This window comes from Rutilus rutilus (assembly GCF_951802725.1).
Source record: "Rutilus rutilus genome assembly, chromosome: 18".
Taxonomy (NCBI): Eukaryota; Metazoa; Chordata; class Actinopteri; order Cypriniformes; family Leuciscidae; genus Rutilus; species Rutilus rutilus.
Genome location: NC_140231.1, coordinates 31,231,336 through 31,254,490, shown reverse-complemented (window position 1 = coordinate 31,254,490; position 23,155 = coordinate 31,231,336). Strand labels below are relative to the sequence as shown.

Below are 23,155 nucleotides of genomic sequence, written 5' to 3'. Positions count from 1 at the left end.
GAGACACTTCACCTCAGATGAAGGAGTAAAAATCACTTTATAAAAAACATTACATACAGAATGTAGAATAACATATCAGAATTTCCAAACAGAGGAATATTGCAGTATTTATTATAAACAATTTATCCACGCACATCATGTGCCTCGTAATCTTGAATCAAAATATCTTCCTCTGAGGACGTTTACAGGCGCGAGGGCGGGGCAACCTGTCAATCACGTGAGATCCACCAATAGCAACCCACAACCATCCAATCACCTCCCCATAGAGCTGGTAAGTCCCGCCCCCTTCGCTAACCCCGCTGGACCTCTAGGTTGAAAAATCGTCAATGCAAGTGAATGTGAGAAAATAATTATTTTCTGGTCCCGTTTGAATTGTGCCATGAATGTGAACATATGTTGTCTGTGAATTTTTTATATAATCTTTCGTGTGAAGAATGCTACAATTTAGCGGGTAGAAGTTTGATACGGTTAGACTTTGTGTGAGAGCACTTTGTGGACTACAACTCTTCGCTGCTTTCGACGCGTTTGAAACGTCACCACCACTAGCACACGGACACTAGCTCACGGATCCCGCTAAACATGACTGTGTCTTTGGTGCACTTCACCGCCTTCTTTCAGGGAGAGGACAAAATCGTTGAGGTTGGCGAAAACCACGGGTAAGTCAACTTTATGGGGTGACGTCACATAGGCGACATGTAGTCTTTCTCGTTATGTCTTTTCCACAACTGCTAGCCGAAGAATCATACCATATACTGTCAAACTTGTAACATAAAAGAGTATATAAAAAATTCACATACAACATATGTTCACATTCATGGCACAATTCAAACGGGACCAGAAAATAATTATTTTCTCCCATTCACTTGCATTGACGATTTTTCAACCTAGAGGTCCAGCGGGGTTTTACGGAAGGGGCGGGACTTACCAGCTCTATAGACAAAATCAAGCCCCGCCCACATTTGATATTGTTTGAGAAGCCGTTTCACTCGGATATACGTTACAATAGGGAAGAAAAGATGATTGCAACTTCCCTTTCACGACTTCATAAAGGAAAATGCCCTCTAATTTAACCCAAGGCTCTTTAATAAGTTTGAAGTTTGTCAGTTGTGAAATAATGCGCACTTTCATGAGATTTCTGAAATATGAGGCTGGAATAGTAAAAAAAAAACATTTAAAACCCTAAAAAAAATTAAAAATAACTTTAAAATAAAAGTTTAAATCTAGGTAAGGTTTAATAGACCTGTTACAGATTAAAGTCTGATTCAAAGTGTCTCTGCACCTCATTTTTCTGTCACAATTCTTCACTCTTTCTCTACTTTAGTTCCTGTCACTCAACATTCAAGCGTTGACCGAATCCAACTGTTTTCCATACATGTAAATCAAAACACATCAAAATCTGACTGTGGATGCTCTCGCAGGGTAACATTTCAACCTCAAGACAAAGCCAGTCACTGCTGCTCATCTCTCACGACACACAGCAAATCTCCGGACATTCGACACCAAAAGGACTCGTTTTTCCAGTCTAAGATCATCGTCATACCACAGAACCTAAACAAGCAACAACTTACAACGAGTTTAACAAGTAAATTCTGTAAGAAAATGAGCATAAAATCTCTCAGTTGAGACCGTAATAAAGGCCGAGCCCCATCCGAAAGGTTTTAGGGTTGTTTAACACACCATTACAGATAACAACATGATGACGAATTATGACCTAAATACATGACGTGTCACTTTTATTTTTCTGGATGTTTCCTGGAGGCGTTTGATGAGCCGAAAATGCAACATAAGAAAAAAGGTCTCAGAGTATTATGTAATACTGAGACTAACTTAAAATACTTTTTTTTTTTTTTTTATCATTTTGCAATGTCACTATGAGTACAAATATGAACTATGAGTATAATAATCAATAAGAAGAAATATAACCTTTGAAGCTAAACTATGTGATGTTGTCACTGTTGTCTTTCAGATTAATTCACAAGTGATTCATGATTTATCCGTTAAACAAATTAAACATTTGACAAAAGAAAAACAGACGCTTCCTTCCCAGAAAACGAAACATTAATCTTCCTTTGACAACAGGCTGGTTTGACCACGTCATACAAAGTCTGTAAAGTTTGTATTAGAGGAAACAAATATCAAAATAATGTTCATGGTGAAAGTATGGATTGACTTTAAAGGTTCAGCAGTTTAAGACGAAAACATCTGCCCGCTCAAAACACTGTTTGTGGTCAAAACGGTTTAGTGTTAGTAAGCTGTGGGAAATCATTATCCGATGCTTTAATCTGAACACACTTACAGTACTTATTTACAGGACAATCTCTAGAGTTTAGTGTCTTTCAAGGGCTTTTAGGGACCGACGGCTACTTTATTAATCAATAACTACAGCAAATCTGCAAAATAGCTGTTTTCTATTTTAATATATCTTAAAATGTACTTTATTCCTGTCATGCAAAGCTGATTTTTCAGCATCATTAACGGTACAAAACGGTTTCCACAAAATGTAAGCATAATAATATAAAATGTTTATTAAGCAGCAAAATCAGCATATTAGAATGATTTCTGAAGGATCATGTGACACTGGAGACTGGAGTAATGATGCTGAAAATTCAGCTTTTGCATCACAGGAATAAATTACAGTTTAATATATATTCACATAGAAAACAGCTCACTTAAATTGTAATAATATTTCACAATTTTACTCATTTTACTGTGTTTTAGATTAAACAAATGCAGCCTTGGTGAGCAGAAGAAACTTCTTAGAGGGGTGGTTGATTATGATTTCCCTTTTCTAACTTTAGTTAGTGTGTAATGTTGCTGTTTGAGCATAAACAACATCTGCAAAGTTACAACGCTCAAAGTTCAAAGCAAAGGGAGATATTTGCTTTTAAAGAAATCGTTTTTTAAGGACTACAACAAATGGCTGGTAGAGACTACATGACATTCCTCCCGGGTTAGTGACATCACCAACCCTACAATTTACATAAACCCCGCCCCCTGAACACGATTTATAGATGATTAAGACAGAATATGCTAATCAATGACTAGAAGATAACTACACATAAGCTACATAAATTCATCAACTAACCATTCAGAAACGTCCTGTTGCTTCTACATGTTGTCACTTCTTCTTGAGTCTCTCCATCATTGTCTGACTCCGGTTTGAACATAAAAGGCTAAAAGTTTTTGAAATTTTCAGTGCATGTCTGTGTGAGTGCAAGCTGTTGAAGCTCCGCCCCCTGTGCAGGGTGCAGCAGCTCATTTGCATTTAAAGGAACAGACACAGAAATGTTGCGTTTTTGCTCACCCTCAAAAATGTACAAATTGTATGTTATATAAAAATATCTGTGGGGTATTTTGAGCTAAAACTTCACATACACACTCTTACGACATAAAAAGAATCGTAATTATTCCAATCTTTTGAACACTAGAGTACGTACGGGCGATCCACTAAAGGTTTCACTTACCGAGTATCTGCTTTTCTTGATGCACAGAAAAACCTTCTTCTGAAACTCGGGTCTCTTGCAGTATTCCCTGTCATTCGCTCGGATGGTCCAGCCGGCCTCTGAGAGGAAAAAGAGAACAACGAAACTAAATCAGAACACAAAACAAGCTCTGACAGGAGAGTTTTCCAGCATGCAGATCTTGCGGTCTTCATCTCACCGGGAACAGGAGCGGGTCTGGGTTCTGGTTCTGGTAGATGGTCTTCAGCCCGATCCAGGTCATCTTCTGACTGCAACTCTTCGTCCGTCTCGTCGTCACTGTAGGGCATCACCTCATCATCCGGCTCCTCCAGGGAACCCTGGGAACCTGCCCGCGGTCGAGCACTCATCCTGAGAGTCACACTGCACACACACACAAATATCACATTATAATAATACATTAATAATCCACAGATCTGCGTGTCGTGCTGCAACGTGTTAACATAATGATTTGGCTTGCAGAAAAACATACATTATTCTTGCATAATACATAAATGCATTTATGGTAACTATTCAGTACTGTCGTTAGTTCTGAATCATCATATTCATAAAGGTTATAAAAAAATAAAAAATAAAAAAAGTGGTCCTGCAAAGTCCATTAAAAAAATTAAGACTAAAGGTCATTGGTTGTTCATTTTAAACGTGATGTCCGTACATATGTGAATAAAAATGGATAAAAATGAAACTACAGAAGAATTTTTTTGAATGCAATTTAGAAGTTGCAGTTAAAATGGATTTATTAAACTTTATTAATTAAACTATTTTAATTGACTGCAGGGGCATTTCGAAAACTTGGCAGGGCAATGGTTGGTAAGACTTGATTTAATTAATGATTCAAAGGTTTTTAATTGAATTCAAAAGCCATTTTTTGCTAATTCAGAAATATTCACTTCGAATTGTAATGAAATTGTATTAGATTTAAATAAGATCCATTAAAGGATTTTTTATTCCTTTTTTAATGCGTTTCAAGCAAGAAAAAGAAACTAAATTACGGCACCAAAAGTAATTCAAAAAGTCAGCATTAAATATACATGCTGTTGAGGTCATACGTTTACCTTTGCAGAATCTGCTAAATATTCATAATTGAAAAAAAAAAAATTACAATAATTTATTACAGCCATTTTAAAATAAGCTATTCTGCATAACAGAGATTTACATATAGACCACGAGACAAAATAATAACTGACTTTTTACACAAAAAGACCCAGTTCAGAAGTTTACATATGATTGATTCTTAATATTGTGTGTCATCTTCTTGAGCATCAACAAATGTTTGCAGATTTTGCAATAGTCGTGTATGAATACTTGGATCTCAATATCATACAGTCACTGATGGAAAGAGTTAGTGATAGATTTTTCAGACAATGATCAGTAGACAATTTAACTGCTCAGGTGAACAACTTATGAAATGAAGTACACGATGTACATGAAAACGAGTACAAAACAGAGTTGACCTTTGACACAGCGACGCTTTACAGGACACGGTGTGCTACTGAAAAAAAAAATATATATGTTCTGATGATATCAGTACGTTTCATCTACAATATAAAAACCTCCAGTCAAATAAACAAACACAGATGACGTTACACACGACTCCACCCTCCACCCACCCACACACACACACACACACACACACACACACCACACAAACTCTCTGTCCATCATTCTACACCAGCAGTCACAAAACACCGGAAACCACATCCATACAGACTCTCTCCATGGACAGTAAATCACACAGTGTTTCTTTAGTTTCGGGTCAGATGATGTCAGTCATTTTCATATGGAAAAATGCAATATACACAGCTCCTAAGCAAATATGTTTTAAAAAAAACTTTAAAACTGTAGATTTGAATAATAGCATTGATTATTATTATTCATAATAATAGCATTGTAAACATTTTCAGAAAATATGTCACGGCTCTATAATGTGGTTCAGACATTTTTCCAGTAAAAAAAGTTTTAAAAAAAGTAAAAAGATAAATAAAAATATGTTTATATAAATGTTAAATTACTATAATTATTTTATAATTTCCATAAAAAAATTTTTTTTAAAGTCACTAATTTTGACTTGTGTTACTGTGCTACGTTCACATTTTTACATATTTTCAAGACATATTTTATTATGTCTTCTCTGGAAATCAAAAGCATGACGTTTGTGTTGCAGGAATGCGTATAAATATGCAATATAAAACACAGAACGACTTTTATGGAACGAATGCCAGGTCATCAACGATACCATGGAGGACATGGTAATAATAAATGTATGAAAATAGAACCTGAGAGTGCGGTTTTTCATCTTTACTTTTGATAAACGATTTTTATTACTCGCACCCATAAACTATTTTGAAGAAAGAGTTGAGCGCGCCTGCTCTTAATAATAGGTCATCAACGTTCACAACTCATTTTACATTCATAATGTGATGCATTTGTGAGTGAAACAGCTTTCTAGAAAAAGAACAAAATATATTGTTGGGCAAAAGGGAATTAATTGGGTGGTTTCTCAAAAGCCCTATTAGGACGGGACTAGTTTTCATGGAGGACAATTAGAGAAATTAAGGTTTAACAGGCCTACTTTGTGATTTCAATCCTGTCCGAATCTGCCTCGTCTGTGCTTTTCCTCACACAACCTCAGCAAACTATTTCAGGGCAAATCGCCTGTGCTGTTTTCCGGCAAACTCAAGTCGTCTGAGAAATCTAATCCTGTCCGAATGCGCATGTCTGTGATTGCTGCCTGATACTGTATTATACTAATGCTTCTCCTCGTGTGTTTTATGACCCACCCGAGCTATCGTTTGTGCACCAATCTTCCGCATGCTTTCATTTCAATATAGACAGTATCCGGCGGAAAAAAATGAATTGTAAAATTGATAAATAGAGCCAAATTTTAATATCAATCTTTAGAGCCATTTTAATATCAGATACTTGTCCAGACGTCTCTGCTCACTTATGTTGGTTTATTATAAACAGGCACTCATGTGAAGTTTATTTAAATACGGTTTTAATAATGACTTACAGCTATATCAATAAGAAATTAATTAAAAAACATATACATCATATGTGATGACGTGATGTGATAAAGCACAGCAGACGCCTATTTAGAAAATACACACTCCCACCTCTTTAATAAACACAGATATGTTCGTCAGATATGTACATGAAATCACAGATGTCGATTGATAAGAATTTAAACTCAAACATTGTTTAGTCCCGTCCGAATAAGGCTTCACTGCGGCTGCATAAATATAAATATTGGTTATGTCAGATAAAAAGGAAAGTTGCTGCATTTTGATAAAAGATTGTGAATAAGACAAGTTTTTGTAATATAATACATCGATGAATAATTCACATTAACACCAGGAACATGGTTTAAGAAAGTAAAGAGTTGACAGTAAATAGTCAATGATTTCACGTTGACTTTAATGGATGAGTTTCATTTCTCAGATGCAAATGTCGCCACAAATCACAGGATGATCCTCTGGTCTTATGAAAAACTGAGGTGTTCTCCATCCAGCTGAGCGCTCAAGCATCTCTAAAGTATCTTCAACGATGCCAGGCATCTAAGGTCAATGTTTGATAAGAGATTAATTAGGAAAACTTCAACATCAGGGAAGAATCCCTCTTTAAATATTCATTAACTGTCCATCACATGAATGAGTGATGACTGAAGATGACTTAACACATTTACCAACAACAAAGACCAATGCCTTTCTTGGTTTATCATCATATGAAGCGGCAAGAAACTGTGTCCTTAAGGATGTTTGTTGAATATGTAACCCTAGATAAATAATCTTAAAGTCTGAGATAAAGTCACAGTACTGAAACGATCAAGCACTTGGCATGATTACCAATGCTGAAATAAACACACAATCCACCAGGATGCTCCCGCAAACTTGTGTAAAGAGCGTAACAGAGCACACACCCGGAAAGAGAAAGAAACACATCATGCAAAACACACACCCATGTTTATCCACGACTTTGCGTATGTGACGCCATGTGACATTTTTAGCTATGAAAAGCTGAGGTCTGAGAGAAACAAACCCTCCGAGGTTCAACTGGACGAATCAGAGAATTTCATTAAGGTTTTCTTTAACAGGCCAAATAATTACATTGGCTTCCACATGTTGAGCTCTGAATGCTTTATTCCTCTAAATGGTTCATTCCTCAAAATAAAGGTTCTCAGATTCATCAAAACTCTCTTCAGTAACTATATTTGTGGCCGTTTAGGGTTCTGGAGATGCTATATGGATATTAAAATGATCCTGATGTTACATTAAATACACCTTCATGATGTATTGAGATTATCTGACGGACGGACGGACGGACGGACGGACGGACGGATGGACAGATATGGATGGATGGATGGATGGATGGATGAATGGACGGACAGATATGGATGGATGGATGGATGGATGAATGAATGAATGAATGAATGAATGGATGGATGGACGGACAGATATGGATGGATGGATGAATGAATGGATGGATGGATGGATGGATGGACGGACGGACATATGATGGATGGATGGACGGACGGACGGACGGACGGACGGATGGATGGATGGACAGATATGGATGGATGGATGGATGGATGGACGGACAGATATGGATGGATGGATGGATGGACGGACGGACGGACGGACGGACGGACGGACAGATATGGATGGATGGACAGATATGGATGGATGGATGGATGGATGGACAGATATGGATGGATGGATGGATGGATGGACGGACAGATATAGATGGATGGATGAATGAATGAATGAATGGATGGATGGGCGGACGGACGGACGGACGGACAGATATGGATGGATGGATGGATGGATGAATGGATGGATGGATGGATGGATGGATGGACGGACGGACAGATATGGATGGATGGATGGATGGATGGATGGATGGATGGATGGACGGACGGACGGATGGACGGACAGATATGGATGGATGGATGGATAGACAGACAGATATGGATGGATGGATGGATGGATGGACGGACGGATATGGATGGATGGATGGACGGACAGATATGGATGGATGGATGGACGGACAGATATGGATGGATGGACAGAAAGATATGGATGGATGGACGGACAGATATGGATGGATGGACGGACAGATATGGATGAATGGATGGATGAATGAATGGATGGATGGATGGACAGATATGGATGGATGAATGGATGGATGGATGGATGGACGGACAGATATGGATGAATGGATGGATGAATGGATGGATGAATGGATGAATGAATGGATGGATGGATGGACAGATATGGATGGCTGAATGGATGGATGGATGGATGGACGGACAGATATGGATGGATGGATGAATGGATGGATGAATGGATGGATGAATGAACGGACGGATGGATGGATCTAATCTAAAATAATCTAATCTAAAACAAGAAATGAACAAAAAAATGGATTTTGTTCCCCTATATGTATGTAGGTGGTGATCACTTTTTACTCAAACTGTTTTACTCCAAAATTCTGTTTGAACTTTCCCGGCATTGACAGAATTTTCCGGCAATCCATGTCCCAGAGCTGGAATGACGGCTACATTCATATAAGTGTTTGTACGTGTCACTCTTGACAGCTACAGATAAAGCCAACATAAGTTTGTGGAGCGAACTTGTCAATCCATCTAGATGGATTTCGCAGAGGAAACTCTGACCAATAAGAAGACAGTTTTACTCACATGTGACCTGCATAAACACATTTTGGTTACGCTATGAAATGTTCCCTTGTGAAAGCGAACTGAACCAAGAAGAAAATGCAATGAAACAAATGAAGTCCGTTTCAGGAACAAAGCAAACGATCCACAGGTCTGAAAAAAACACTAGATATAGACGAATCGTTGTTTTTTAGGAATAAGATCACGTGTGTGTTTGAATCCAGATTGCACTTTTTTATCGATTAATCATGCAGCTATCGTATCAGATATTCATACAACAAAATATTCTGGGGGACATGAAAGTTTTGTGGAAATCATCAAAAAAATCTGGTGCGAGCTGGAGACATTTAAAAAAATAAACACTGGCAGGGAATGAGTTAAACTAAAACTTGGGCTCAGACTTTTGTTCATATATGTGACCCTGGACCACAAAACCAGTCACATGGGTACATTTTCTGAAATTGAGATATATACATCATCTGAAAACTAAATAAATAAGCTTTCCATTGATGTATGGTTTGTTAGGATGGGAGTGGGACAATATTTGGCCGAGATACAACTATTTGAACATCTGGGATCAGAGGGAGCCAAAAAATCGAAACATTGAGAAAATCTCATTTAAAGTTCTCCATTTATGTTCACGATTCGCTGCATTCACTCACAGAAAGAAATGTCTCATATATTTACGGTAGGACATTTACAAAATATCTTCATGGAACATGATCTTTACTTAATAAACGAATGATTTTTTAGCATAAAAGAAAAATCTAGCATTTTGACGCATACAATTTATTGTTGGCTATCGCCACAAATACACCTGTGCGACTCGTGACTGGTTTTGTGGTCCAGGGTCACATTTAAAGTTGACGTGTATAACCTTTAAAACTATTCACGAACAATAAGCGAAAAGCCGCAGTATACAAACAACATACCTTCAGTGTGATATTACCTGAACAACACGTTAGGTGAGTGAGATATCATCCACTTACACACACACTCAAGCCCTTCGGCCGTCTGTCTGTCTGGCTATTTATATCGTCACACTTCAGAAGTGTGTTTTTCTGCCATTCAAACAAGCAATTTTGCATAATTTCTTTTCCAAAATGTATTTGTTTGCTGTTAACAACAACAGCTGATGTTAAAGAATTAAGTGTTGTTAAATGAAATGTTTAGTTTATATCACAAGTCCATTCTCAATGCATGTCGACATTTCAAGAAGCTCTGGAATGTTTTAATTAGAGACCTTTGGCTTTTAACATGTGTTTTTCGAATAGAAACCATCCATCAGTTACATCAATGAGTTTGTTTGTTTATTGGGCTTTGCATTTTGAAAAAAAGAAGAAGGAAAAAAGTCCCTGAAGCCTTATTTCCATTGAGAACTCTTCCCTGTTCTGTGAATGACACCGAACGACTATCCTGATCTCCGACTCGACTGACGCCACATCATCACATACTCCCAATTCCATGATGACGAGAACAAAGATTCCCATTGAAGAGGCAAAACCACCATCCACGCCCACAAAGTCCTTCTGCAGGTGTGCAGGTGCTTCTGGTCTTTTGAAAGTCTCGCCCGGGGCCGTGCTATGGTAACCCTTTCACACGGGGGGGATGGGCTCGGGAAATAAGGGGAAGGACGACACAAAGGGATCCCTTTGAGATCACGTTCACCTGCTGTTGTGCAACATGAGAGGAGAGTAGAACTCGCTTCTGCGAACATCTCACTGCCGTCAGTACCGACGGGAAAAACGTATGCCTAAATTTAAGATTTATGTATTTTAATTGCATATTAAATTTCCATATCTTATCAAACATTGACCATTATTGAAGATGGAAATTAAAAATGTAATTTTAACATACTTATACTAATTGTCTTAAAGAGACAGTTCAACCAAAAATAATCCCATAATGTGCTCGCCCTCAAGCTATCCTATTGGTGTGTATGACTTTCTTCTTTCAGCCGAACACAATCAGAGTTATATTAAAACATTTCCTGGCTCTTCCAAGCTTTATAATGGGAGTGAATAGAGTTTAAAGCCCAAAAAAAGCGCATCCATCCATCATAAAAGTAATCCATACGACTCCAGGGTGTTATTAAAGGCCTTATGAAGCGAAGCCATGCGTTTGTGTAAGAAAAATATCCATATTTATAACTTTATAAACTATAATCACTGGCTTCCAGTAACGGCCGTCCGCGAGTCTAGTTCCGGCAGAAGAGTGACCTCTGACCCGACGCATGACGTAAGAGTAGCATAAGCTCAGGCGAGAGGAGACGCTTCTCGCGGTTCAAACAAATAGAGTTGGGCAAGCTCCTCTTTTTCTCAAGACATTTCTCTTTAAAAATTCTCATTTTAGACTTCTAATTCGTGACCGGTGTTTTGTTTTGCTATTTCGTCTGCGCTTCCGCGTTCGTTAATAAGTCATGTGTCGGGTCAGAGGTCACTATGGTCACTAGACTCGACTATGGTAGTTCCCGAAAGCCAGACAATATCTCACTATATAAATCAAGACCTGTCAATCTGAGCGATCAATCCAATCCAAGCGTGTTCCAGCTGTGAAACAGTGTCGATCGCTCTCTATCCACTACCAACACACCACACCCGAGACCCAGTTTGCATTGGTTGAAGTCATGATCGCATGTCAATGTCACTCCGTGATCTATACGTATTGTCTTTGTGTTTTGGACTCATTGGAGACAGACCAGCTGCTCTGAAATAAAGATGTGATCTACTATGGTTTACTAATGTATCACGAAGCGCCCCAGCTTCGGATTTCAGAGGTTATGGTTAACGATTAATAGATCTTTCATTTAAACAACATTCGATTATGGGAATAAGTAAATTGACATGCAAAGTTTCCATCATTTTTTACGCAAAGTTCTAAGTTTCAAATAAAAATATGTGGATGTGGATTGGATTTTAAAATAGGTTTTTTAAAGGGGTCATATAATGGTACATGCACTTTTACAAGATGATTGTACTGAAATGTGTGTTGGCAGTGCCTGTACACAACCATCATAAAATGATAAAAATCCATCCAGTGTTTCTTTTTAAATCTTCTTATATGTTTTCCCCCATCTCAAATCAAGCCGTTCCCACGATTGTTGATTGACAGCAGCGTTTCAACACAGACCCGCCCTCGCTCGTGAGCGAACTGTTAATCATAGTCCGCGCGGACCGGCGCGGTCATTGTTGATACGCTGGAGCACTGTCTATGAGCAGAATGGCGTCTAAGCGATTGTGGTGTTCTGTTATTGGGTGTAATAACGAACACAGCATCATTTTGATGTTTCTAAATCCGAACCGCTGAAGACGCAGTTTTGTTTTCGAAGGGAATATTCCCCACGATCAACGTCAATGCTTTCATTTGCGTGAATCATTTCACCAGACTGCTTTATAAAGGAGGCTCCGTAATGTTATAAAGCTGGTTTTGCTAAGAAGCTGCTCCTGAAAAAAGGATCGGTACCAACTATTCGTGTTCCTGCTGCACCTCCAGAAGAAGAAGCGTGTGTAACGTTTTATTAACCTTTATATTAATATTTATATTAATCTTTGCAAATCGCTTGCACGCTTCACGATGAATGCGGCTGTTTACACTCAGGGTACATTACAGCATGTTTTCTATGTACGACGTTCTCAATCTAATTCATAATCCCCACATTTATAATGAACAACGCTTTATGGTTATTGTGTTATTATTACAAACGGTGTGCGCACAGAACAGAGGGGCGGGGTGAGCAAAGCTCATTATCATTTAAAGACACATGCACTTAAACGGCGTGCTGAAAACAGAGCTGTTTTTGACCCTTACAATACTAATGAGAATTTTTTATTAAAGTATATAACAAACTTTTAATTTAGACCCTAAAGAATCATATTAGCTTGTACAAAAATGCCATTATATGACCCCTTTAAATGTAATATTGATAAACGTTTTGCAGATTCTGTTCTGTAGAATAAATAAATATAGGCACACTGAATAGTCCAGTTGGGTAGTGCAGTGCACATATTAAATAATACCGTTACCAAAGTGATAGAAGCACCAAATTTTACATGAAGCTTCTTTAGGATCTCCTGAATGATTTCAGTCTAGGAGCCCAGCTGAAAAATATTGAAATTTAGTGTCAAATCACTTAAAAAAAACAATATTCATGAAAAACGTTCAGGGTAATGTCCTTTTAAGACCACTGAATAAGCTTCCTTTTGTTAATTTGTGCTCTGGCCAGTAGATCTTCCAAATTATAAGTGTAAAATAGAGTGCCAAGACACCTTATACCTCAAAAAGCCCTGTATAATATAGGCGGAGTTATTAAAAACGGCAGCAAAAATGCTTAAAATGTTAAGAGATCTTGGTTTTCTCTTTTATTTTTCAATTCAACAAGGTCATTCATATAGCTATCTACTGAGTTCATAGTTCATAGTTTGTAATTTAATGTGACCAACAATGATTTTACAAACTTTTGACAAAATTTTGGTTTAATGACTATAAGCTTCAAGCTTCACAAGTTCACAACAGTTTCTTTGTCAACCTGCTAGTAGGTGTAAGAACATATTTCTTGCATCAAACCACTTTAAAGCCAGAAGCTACAATAGGAAACACACACAGAAACTTGATTAAAAGACAACAACAAACATGCGGATAAACGCAATAATATTCACAATAGCACAATATTCGCCAAGTAAAGATCTTAGTTTTATAGATTGCATGTTGGTAAATAGATTTAAGTGATAATTAATGTGTAAATAACTGTTTATTTTTTACGCTTTCGAAAGAGCATTTAACACACCACATGGTTCTAAGAAGAGGTGACTCTGGGAAACTTTCCCAAGATGCCTTGTGCAAATCAGTTTTGCAATTCACCGGATTCAAATTCTCACCCATTTGCTTTACAAGTCAGGAAATTCAAATCCTTCCACTTCTGGCGAGCGATTTGCTTGTGTTGTGTTGGAGGGAGAGAAGATTTTACTAGCACAACCTGAACAGCAACAAGAGTAAGACTCTCAAAACCCATCAAAAACCTCAATGCGCCGTGAAGTGCATTACAATACACATATTTGGCAAATGTGAGCCATTAGACTTCAGGAAGAAGTAATGGAACAATTAGCACAACACACAACCAAAAGACCTCCTCACAATCTTTGCAAGTGTGGTTCATGCATCAATGCATCTTGCAAAACTTAATTTTTTTAAGTGCATCATCCTGTCAGAATACCCATCAGCCCTTTCACTAGAAGATCCAATGGAAACGTCTCGAATACATGCGAGCCCTTGGCATGTTTACAACTCTCTGCTACTTTCTTAGACAAATATTAACCCTTATTATGCACTAAACTGAATGTATACCGATGAGTGACTGTTAACGGGGAAAACGTGGGGCTTCATTTGATTAAGATTAAGAGTAAGACGTCGTTCTTTAAATAACCGTGCACTGAAATGCTTTGACAAAAGTGTTCAATCTGAAAAAAATAAGTGTGCTCAGAAAAGAAGCGACATAAATACAAAACGTCAAAGAATAGATATTGGAAGCACATATCATCAGGGATTCACTGCTTATAAGCCACAGTTATTCATATTCATAATGTCTATATTAAATGGTCTTTGCTGACAGATTAGTAGATATGACTATGATTATTTACACTCTGACATCGTTAACATCGTCAGATCACTGCAACGTTGCAATTTTAGTCAATTCACAAGTGAAGTATTAGCTCTTCCTTGGGTCAGTTCTGAGACATTTACCAACGGCAATATAATGTACCATGTTAAAACATTTCTGAGTGAAAAAGCATGCAAAATAAATATCTAATTTTAGCAATTTGGCAAGTTTCACTGTAAAAAAAAAAAATTACTGTTGCGGTTAACTTAAGATTTAACGTTTTTTTGTTGAGATAACTCAAATAAAGTTGAGTTATCTCATAAACTATAAACTTAAAATTAAGGCAGCATGAACACTCGCTTTTTAAGTTGAAACAACACATTATTATTTATTCTAATATTGAATTTTAAGTTGAGATAACTATTTGCAATAGTCATTTTTTACAGTGACATAAAACATTTAAAAATCCATACACTGTAAAATTGACGTGGTTCAGATAACATAATATTTTGAGTTTCTGTTGATTAAACCAATCTGCTTCATTGTATTAACTCATTATTTTAAATACATTTCAATTAACTTAAAATTAAGGCAATCAGGTTGGTTAAAACAACAGTATTTTTTTACAGTGTATTTGGCCAGTAAATTAGATATCAGGTGCCCTCAGGAAAAACTATTTAGTAAAACAGGAGAAAGAGAACAATAATTAGTCATGGTAACACATATTTTTACATTACTCATCAAAAATAATTACACCAGTTAAAAAAAATGTATGAGTTTTTTAATATAATTTAAGCTGCCTTGCACAGCCAATTTGATTACACGTACAATTTTAAGTCAGCAACTAAACTTAACTTACCCTAAACAGGTGGACATATTTTACAGTGTTATAAATCAGAAATTGACTGGAAAATAACCACCACACCCTTTTTTTTCTCTCTTTGCAATAACAATATGATCCAGAACAAGCATGCAGAAAGTAAACTGGTAAATTTTGATTCCATGCTGACTTGCTGAAATCTTTCCTCTTCTTCCGCTAAAGCACATTGTTTAGCAACATTTTACAGAGGTGAGGTGAGGTGAACTTTTCCCACGTATTACAATTGAGTCGTGTTACACTCCACTACATGTGTTTGGCCTCTCATACTAGAGCACTATGGGTAACAGTATCCTCCATTAGAGAAAGACGAGAGCAGACACCGGAGACGGTGGAGGCGTGTGAGGACGGGGGTCTTCCGGGACAGATGCCCCATGCATTAACCATGCGCTTGACGTTTGAGTCACAACTAACTAAACTCTGCGTGAAGTGGTTTCAATGATGCATTTAACCTACAAATGAACTACACAGAATTCAAGAATCACACCTGATGATGTCATTTAGCGCTGCATCTATCTTTAGCGCTGCATCTATAGAGTTCAACAGTCGGGTTACGCAAGTAAAAACTCCATTCAACTTCAAGGAAATTGATTTTGAACAATAACTTATACCTTTAAAGACAGCCGTACAGCGAGTAGTGAGTACGCTCTGCTGAAGCCGTCAGACAGCATTATTTAAAGGCCCCCTTAAAAAATTTCAGTTTTTTTAGCTTTTAGTCATGAATATGTTTGCCTTAAGGTTATGAATAAGCTGGTGTGTTCCAAAACAATGACAAAATTCACCTTTAGGAGATATAGGCTAAGCATTCAAAACTTCCTCTAAAATGGATCACAGATTTTTATTTTATCACTGCGGACTTTCATGTTCTGTCCAATCAAATGCTCTCTATAATATAAAGCTCCGCCCCCTATGCTATAAACACCACCTGACCAAAACGACCGTTGACACGTCACGGAGCAATATGGGTTGGAGATGTGTGTTCGGTTGCTCAAACGCTCGAGTTTTATTCTGTTTTCCAACTGTGCGTTGGTTAAGACTGTGCGAATGAAATGGCTAGAATTTATTCACACCTCTACAATTGAAGCCGACGTATCATCAGCACTCGGATTCGCTTCCATGGTCTGTGAGGTAAACTAAACGCTATTGGCTATTTGAAAAGGGGGAGGAGCCAATAAATATGTCCCTGTTTCAGTGCGTCCCAAGGCACTTCAGTGTGCCTTTAAAATAATCATGTTTAATTGTGGAAAAACTACATTACCCATGATGCTGTGCAGAAAATTCCACCAATCAGAGAGTCAAAACAAGCAACACGCCAAAAGATCCGCCCACTCACACCGCAAATGGCGTAATCGAGTCTCTCTCAAAATACTGAAATGTTTGTACATATATGCATATTTTACATACATTTTATATACATATAATCAACATCGTTTTATATTTCTCCATCGTTTTTAATTCCATTATGTCATTCACAATGCTTCATGGGATTGTAGTCTTTGTCTTTTTGTCTGAACTTCAAATACTTATTTACTTCAAATCAAAGTTTGTAGTGATGTGATTTCAACTCGTGGTTCATGGCTTATAACTCTTTAACAAAGATGATTTTTAAACCCCTATAGGGAAAAATTAATAAATAAATAAAAATGCTGCCAGCACTGGTTTGTATTTCCACAGCATGAAAGTAAGATCTTACGGATTAATGAATGAACCGCTCGTTTTGAAATCCTCTGACATTTGTTACAACATTACAATGCTCAAGATAACTTTCATTAACTCTAATAAGTAAATCCACTTCACCAGCTAATTACTCCTCGACAGCGATGCCACAGAAATATACAGAGCTACCGTTAAAAACAGAAGTTCAAAGACAATATTTTAAAGATGGCTGCGCTACTTACAGCTACTCACCAAGTACACATATAAATGCACAGAAATATTGATCTAAGATTATTATCCTAGATAGATTACCTTAAAGCTTCTGCTTTAGGAAAAACACAGTCCATTACAACACAAAACAATCAATCTATCAACAAGATGAACACACAATTAAGTTTAGAAATCATTATACAAAAATATTTAAATCACAACTAACCATCAAGTATTCTATGTAAACTATTTCTCAAGTTAGCTAAAACCATTAACATTTTCAGTAGTTGATATACTATATACAAATATAAAACATTTCTCATTTTCATTTATATAATAATAAACTGAAATACAAATGAATAAAACTATATAGTCATATTAATAAAAAGGACAAAATATCAACTAAAACAGTATATCAATGATACTAATATATCACTGCTATTGTGTTTTGCATCTTTTCTACCATTTATTAATGTGTTTTGATTCTAGATTTTACTTGAAGCATGAAATTTTTTAATTATTCTATGAAAAGTGTCTTTATATTCAACTTGTTGTTATACACCATTATATGGGCAAATGTAACAATTAAAATAACTTATAATCAAATAACATTTATTTATTGTATAATAACATTAAATGAAGCCTATACTGTAATAATATCAGCATCACACTGGTTATCAGCCATAAAAATATGGCATTTAATATAATATCAGCCAATTTCTACCGTATATCAGTGCATCTCTAATACAATCACTACCATGATCATTTTAAGAGTCAACATGTGTTTGATGCATTGCACCATTCTGACAGATGAAATGTTCAATTGTCTGGTGCATTTGTCTGCTACAGCTCCAAACCTAAAGCATGTAATAAATGCTCAGATTGTAATTGTAATTCAAAGAGAAAGCGACAGAAACTGCACCCACTCCATTTCACAATGTTTGTTTGCAGTCCTTCTGAACACTGAAGAAAACCAGTTCTGCGAGGCAAACAAACGTAACCAAAATACAGCAACATAATGGACATTTCAAAAGAGCCGCAATCGAGTCAAAACATGCCCAGGTATTCTCACACTCATCAGAGAGAAGAAACCCACCCAGACAGAGATGATTTACACAGGACAACTCTCTTATTGTCTGCCGGATTACATACGACCGGCTCCCAGCGGTTTCTCCACGCTCCAGTATCCAAGAGATTAGAACTGACACTCCCTATGGATTTAACAATCAATTTCCTTGCCTTTTCCAAACTTTCACAATGGCTTTTCAGAAATAATCTGAGAGAGATTGCATTCACAACATGCTATACTGGAAATTTATACGATTTTATTCATTTCCATGAACTTTCTAGGCCTGGAAATCACAATTTTAAAATTTCCAAGACAGTAAAAACCCTGATTATAAGAATCAGCAACTAGTAATATTACTGCAAACTCCATTTTTTTTTATTATAAAGTCAATTTGGTCTCATTTTAAACATTAGTATGTTTTAATTGACACTAGTTTAGCGCTCTACACTACGACACCTGCCCATCTGACTTGACATGACGGAAAAATTGCCTTACAGAAACGCATGAAATTGAATCCCGACCCCTATCATGAAAGACACAGACCTTTTGAGGAAAACAAGAGATCAGATTTCTGACTACAGGACAGTTTGTGGTCTTATTGCTTATTGGAGTCCAAAAGAGCCAAACACAAACACAAATGATAAGCTAGTTTTGGTTTGTATGTGTATTTTGCATGTAAAATTGAATTGCTTTTGTTCTTAGACCAAACAAAAGTAATGTTTTGATAAAAGTATGTTTGACAAGTCATTTTGTGCATAAAATGACTACTTTTAGCGCACAAATGTCAAACAAAAACTGATATTTTGCTTATAATCAGTTCTCATATGCATAAGAAAAATATTTTCAACTGATTCTTCACTCAGAACAATCAACTACACTGTAAAAAAATATATTTTCATGACTTATCTCAACATTTTTTCCTGTGTCAAATCAACTTTTTAATATATGTGGTTCAGACAACCTAATATTATGAGTTTCTGTTGATTAAGCAAATCCCCTTTTTTTCCTCAATTTCTTTTATTTCAGTGAACTTAACATTTAAAAATGACTTGCTGGAAGTTAAACCAGCAATATTTTTTGTACAGTGATAGGTGTTCAAACTCTAAAATAAAGCTTATGAGAACCTATGATATATATGATGCCAATGTTGATCTCAAGAACATGAAACATCAATAACTTTTTTCAACCTCCACAAAACCGCAACAGCTACAACCGCAAGCGGGTCTTTACTAATCACTGAGGACCATTTATGAGAGTTTAAACACATATTCTAAGCATAAACTTTAATAAATCTTTACTAAAACGCAGAGTTTCTCTGCTGTCGTGCATCCAAACACACACACACACACACACACACACACACACAGGTAGAGGAACTCAGGTGGGACACACCCTCAAAACACCGTTTATAAGCACACAAACGCCGTAAAACTTAAAACTTAAAACTCAAAGATGACTTACCGATCTCAACTCGACGTGTGTGAATCCTCTGAAGGTGTTTGGTGTGTATTATTGCTCCATGTTCGCTCCGTGTCAGTGTGTATGAGCTGCTGTGTGTGTGTGTGTCCTCAATCAAACTGGAAAAACTGGTCGGACGAGGAGAAGCTTTACTCCTACAAACCCATTCTACACACACTAGGATGATGGTTGGAGGCTTGCTTTCTTTTCTTTTTTTTTTTTTCTCTCCCCCTTTCCTTTTTGAACCGACTCACTCCAAGACTGCAACTCATTCCTCGGCGATCACGTGATCGCGCAGGTAAGCAAGGTGTGACTCATTTTACTGTCAAATTATGCGGGGAAATTTCTCCTTGTGCTGTAGTCACAGTCTGTGTCCTGGTATCGATAGATATATCACATAAATATAGATTTATCACATAAATAGATAATATCACATACATAAAAGAATAACTTCAATGCCTATGCAAATATTTTAATGAGCTCCTTAATAGATAGATAGATGATAATTTCTAATCAGTTTTAAAATCTTCCCAAATTTGGGTGGGTGTAAAACCTGAATAAATATAAATGAAATGTAAAGATAAAAAGTTGGCTGTTTTGATCTAAATACACGTTTATAGATAAGAAAAATATAATAGTTATGTTAATAGCCTAATATAATTTCTAATTCGTTTTAAAATGTCTGTTCTCAACTTTGGGAGGGTGTAAAAACCTGAATAAATGTAAATCTATCGCCCTCTACTGAGAGAAAAAAAAAGTCGTTTATGTGTTTTAGTCCTGACGGATTATTTCACAGGCATGTTTTAACTCTTTCTTTACTGTGTATTTTTTAAATCAATGGGTATTACAATTCCTCACTTATATTATTCGCAGATAAAACGCAACACAGATAGACTATCACGTGACACTGTTCATTTTCTGAACGCTGGTCTGGCTGGTTCCATCAGGTGTGATTTACTGTTATTTAAAACATCTTAATTTTAATGTTTTGAGTTAATATATCTAAACAATTATATGTTTTATTGTGCAAATGCCTGCAATAAGACAAAACCCCGCCCTGAGACTGTATAATGCAGCTTATTGAAGGATTCTGCTTTCTGAACCATCGAAACCGCGCGCGCCCTCTGGAGGTCGAAGCAGCAGGCGTAATGATATGACGCAGCGCCTGAAAATAGGTCTAATAGGTTAGACAAACTTAGTCCCGGTCACGTTGGAAGAAGTTACCGAGCTGGGGACTATTTTCAGGCGCTGCGTCATATCACTACGCCTGCTGCACCCATGGTACAGACACACAGTTCCTTGATTATTACGCCGGAATGAGAGTAGTTCCTAGCCATATAGGCTTAGAAAATCGCAACTTTTCATTTTCCGTCGATCTTAGTACACGGTTTAACTACAGAAGAGTCAAGTTTTAAATAGGAAAAATATTGAAACTCTTTGGTCATTTTGAAAGAAATGCTACTGGACTCATCAGAATCAATGATCTGTGCTAAGCTATGCTAAAAGTGGTACCGTCAGAACCGGAGTTCGGCTGAATGGATTCTAAAACGGTAAAACTCAACTGTTTAACTCTGGGGGAGATGTAAAATGAGCTTATTTCCGAAAAAAGTGGAGTATCCCTTTAACGGTACAATCTTTTTTATCATTATTATTTTTTTTACCTCACTTCATAATTTTTTTTAATGGATTTTAATCTTTACGGTGTTTAAAGTGTATGTAAAATTCCAATATACAGAAAACAATTAGTAAACATTGAACGTCATTAGATGATTGTGCAACAGCGTAAGTTAGGCCTAACCACTGATCTATATAATGACATTCTATATAGATCAGTGGGCCTAACGTATTTGGATAGAAATAGGCTTATGTAAGTTTCTGTTTACTCTCAAAGATTTTGGAGCTTTGCGTAACAATAAGTCAGGTCTTTAGTGTTTATGATTACATTTGCTATAATCTTTTAGTGTTTATTGCATAAATACTGAGAGAACAACATTGGGTAAAGCTTTTGATTGATCGTAAAGGGTGGGCAGGAGTCATTAAAAGATGTATTACTGATTAACGTCCATTTATTCAAGAGAAATGTGAAGTCAACAAGTTGAGAAGAAAATACGGAATCCAAATTTCACCAAAAGCAAAAGAGATGCAATTGAACCCTAAAACTGGCAATGTGATCTGGGTGTAACATAGTTTTTGTCGTCTTTTTTGGGGCGTAAGAATGATTTTTTTCATCAAATCCTTTTATCATTTATCACAGCCTGGTCTGTCTTGAGTATGCTGGTCACATGATTTGTTTAAAAAAAAATGATTAATTAGTCAGCCTGACCTAAATCCAACATGGCTGCCAGTGGTGCAGGACATTCAGATTTTGAGATAAGTAAATATATATTAAACTTACTTTTCTTTTGAAAAAATAATACTAACACTGCTAACATTAATTATGAACATTGTCTTAAGGTGCTGAAAAATAAAATGTATAAAAATGTTGTTATTTAGCACGTTTTGAAATATGTGTTACACCTGAGTCACATTGCCACTTTTGAGTATAAAAAAGGGATTAACTTTGTATTCATTTTTGTAACAATATTTGTATTCTGAGATATTATAAAATGTACAGGTTAAACTGATACAGCCTGTCTGTCTTGAGTATGCTGGTCACATGATTTGCTTCAAGTTATCTGTGATCAATTAGTCAGCCTGACCTAAATCCAAATTTTTTTACCATTTTACCAAATTTTTTAACCATTTTTATGGTAACGCAAGGTCCGATTTCAAAACGGGTTTCGCATGCTGAATCTTGAGTTTGTAAGCTTTCCAATGATACATAATATGTCAACATTATATGAGTTGAAGTATAGGATATAATTGTTTTAAACATGCAATGGCAGTTACAGTTATAGATGTGGTCCTTTTTTTATACCCTAAACAGGCAATGTGATCTGGGAGTCACAACTCATAACATCCAAAATACATAACATTTTTAAAAAATTCTTTTGGATATGATTTACTTAAGTCCAGATGATATAAAAAATGACATGAAATTATTTGTTGCTTATTTTCTACTCTAGCCTGAAAAATCCCCGTTTTCTTATGAATTAACATTCATAACATTTTGTATGATGTAACAGAGTTATATGGATAA

The 23,155-nt window shown here is 36.5% G+C and overlaps 1 protein-coding gene across 1 annotated transcript in view; it reads right to left on the bottom strand.

Annotated features, from left to right (window-relative positions):
• atp8b1 (ATPase phospholipid transporting 8B1) overlaps positions 1-20,391 on the bottom strand; it is a 40,941-nt gene extending 20,550 nt beyond the window's left edge. Inside the window, exons 1-3 of the mRNA XM_084388291.1 lie at positions 20,020-20,391; positions 3,661-3,842; positions 3,465-3,562 (exon numbers count right to left, since the gene is read on the bottom strand). Of these exons, the coding sequence (XP_084244417.1) occupies positions 3,465-3,562; positions 3,661-3,829 (267 nt within the window). The 5' untranslated portion in view covers positions 3,830-3,842; positions 20,020-20,391. The remainder of the gene's footprint in view (positions 1-3,464; positions 3,563-3,660; positions 3,843-20,019) is intronic.
• Positions 20,392-23,155: the final 2,764 nt, after the last annotated feature.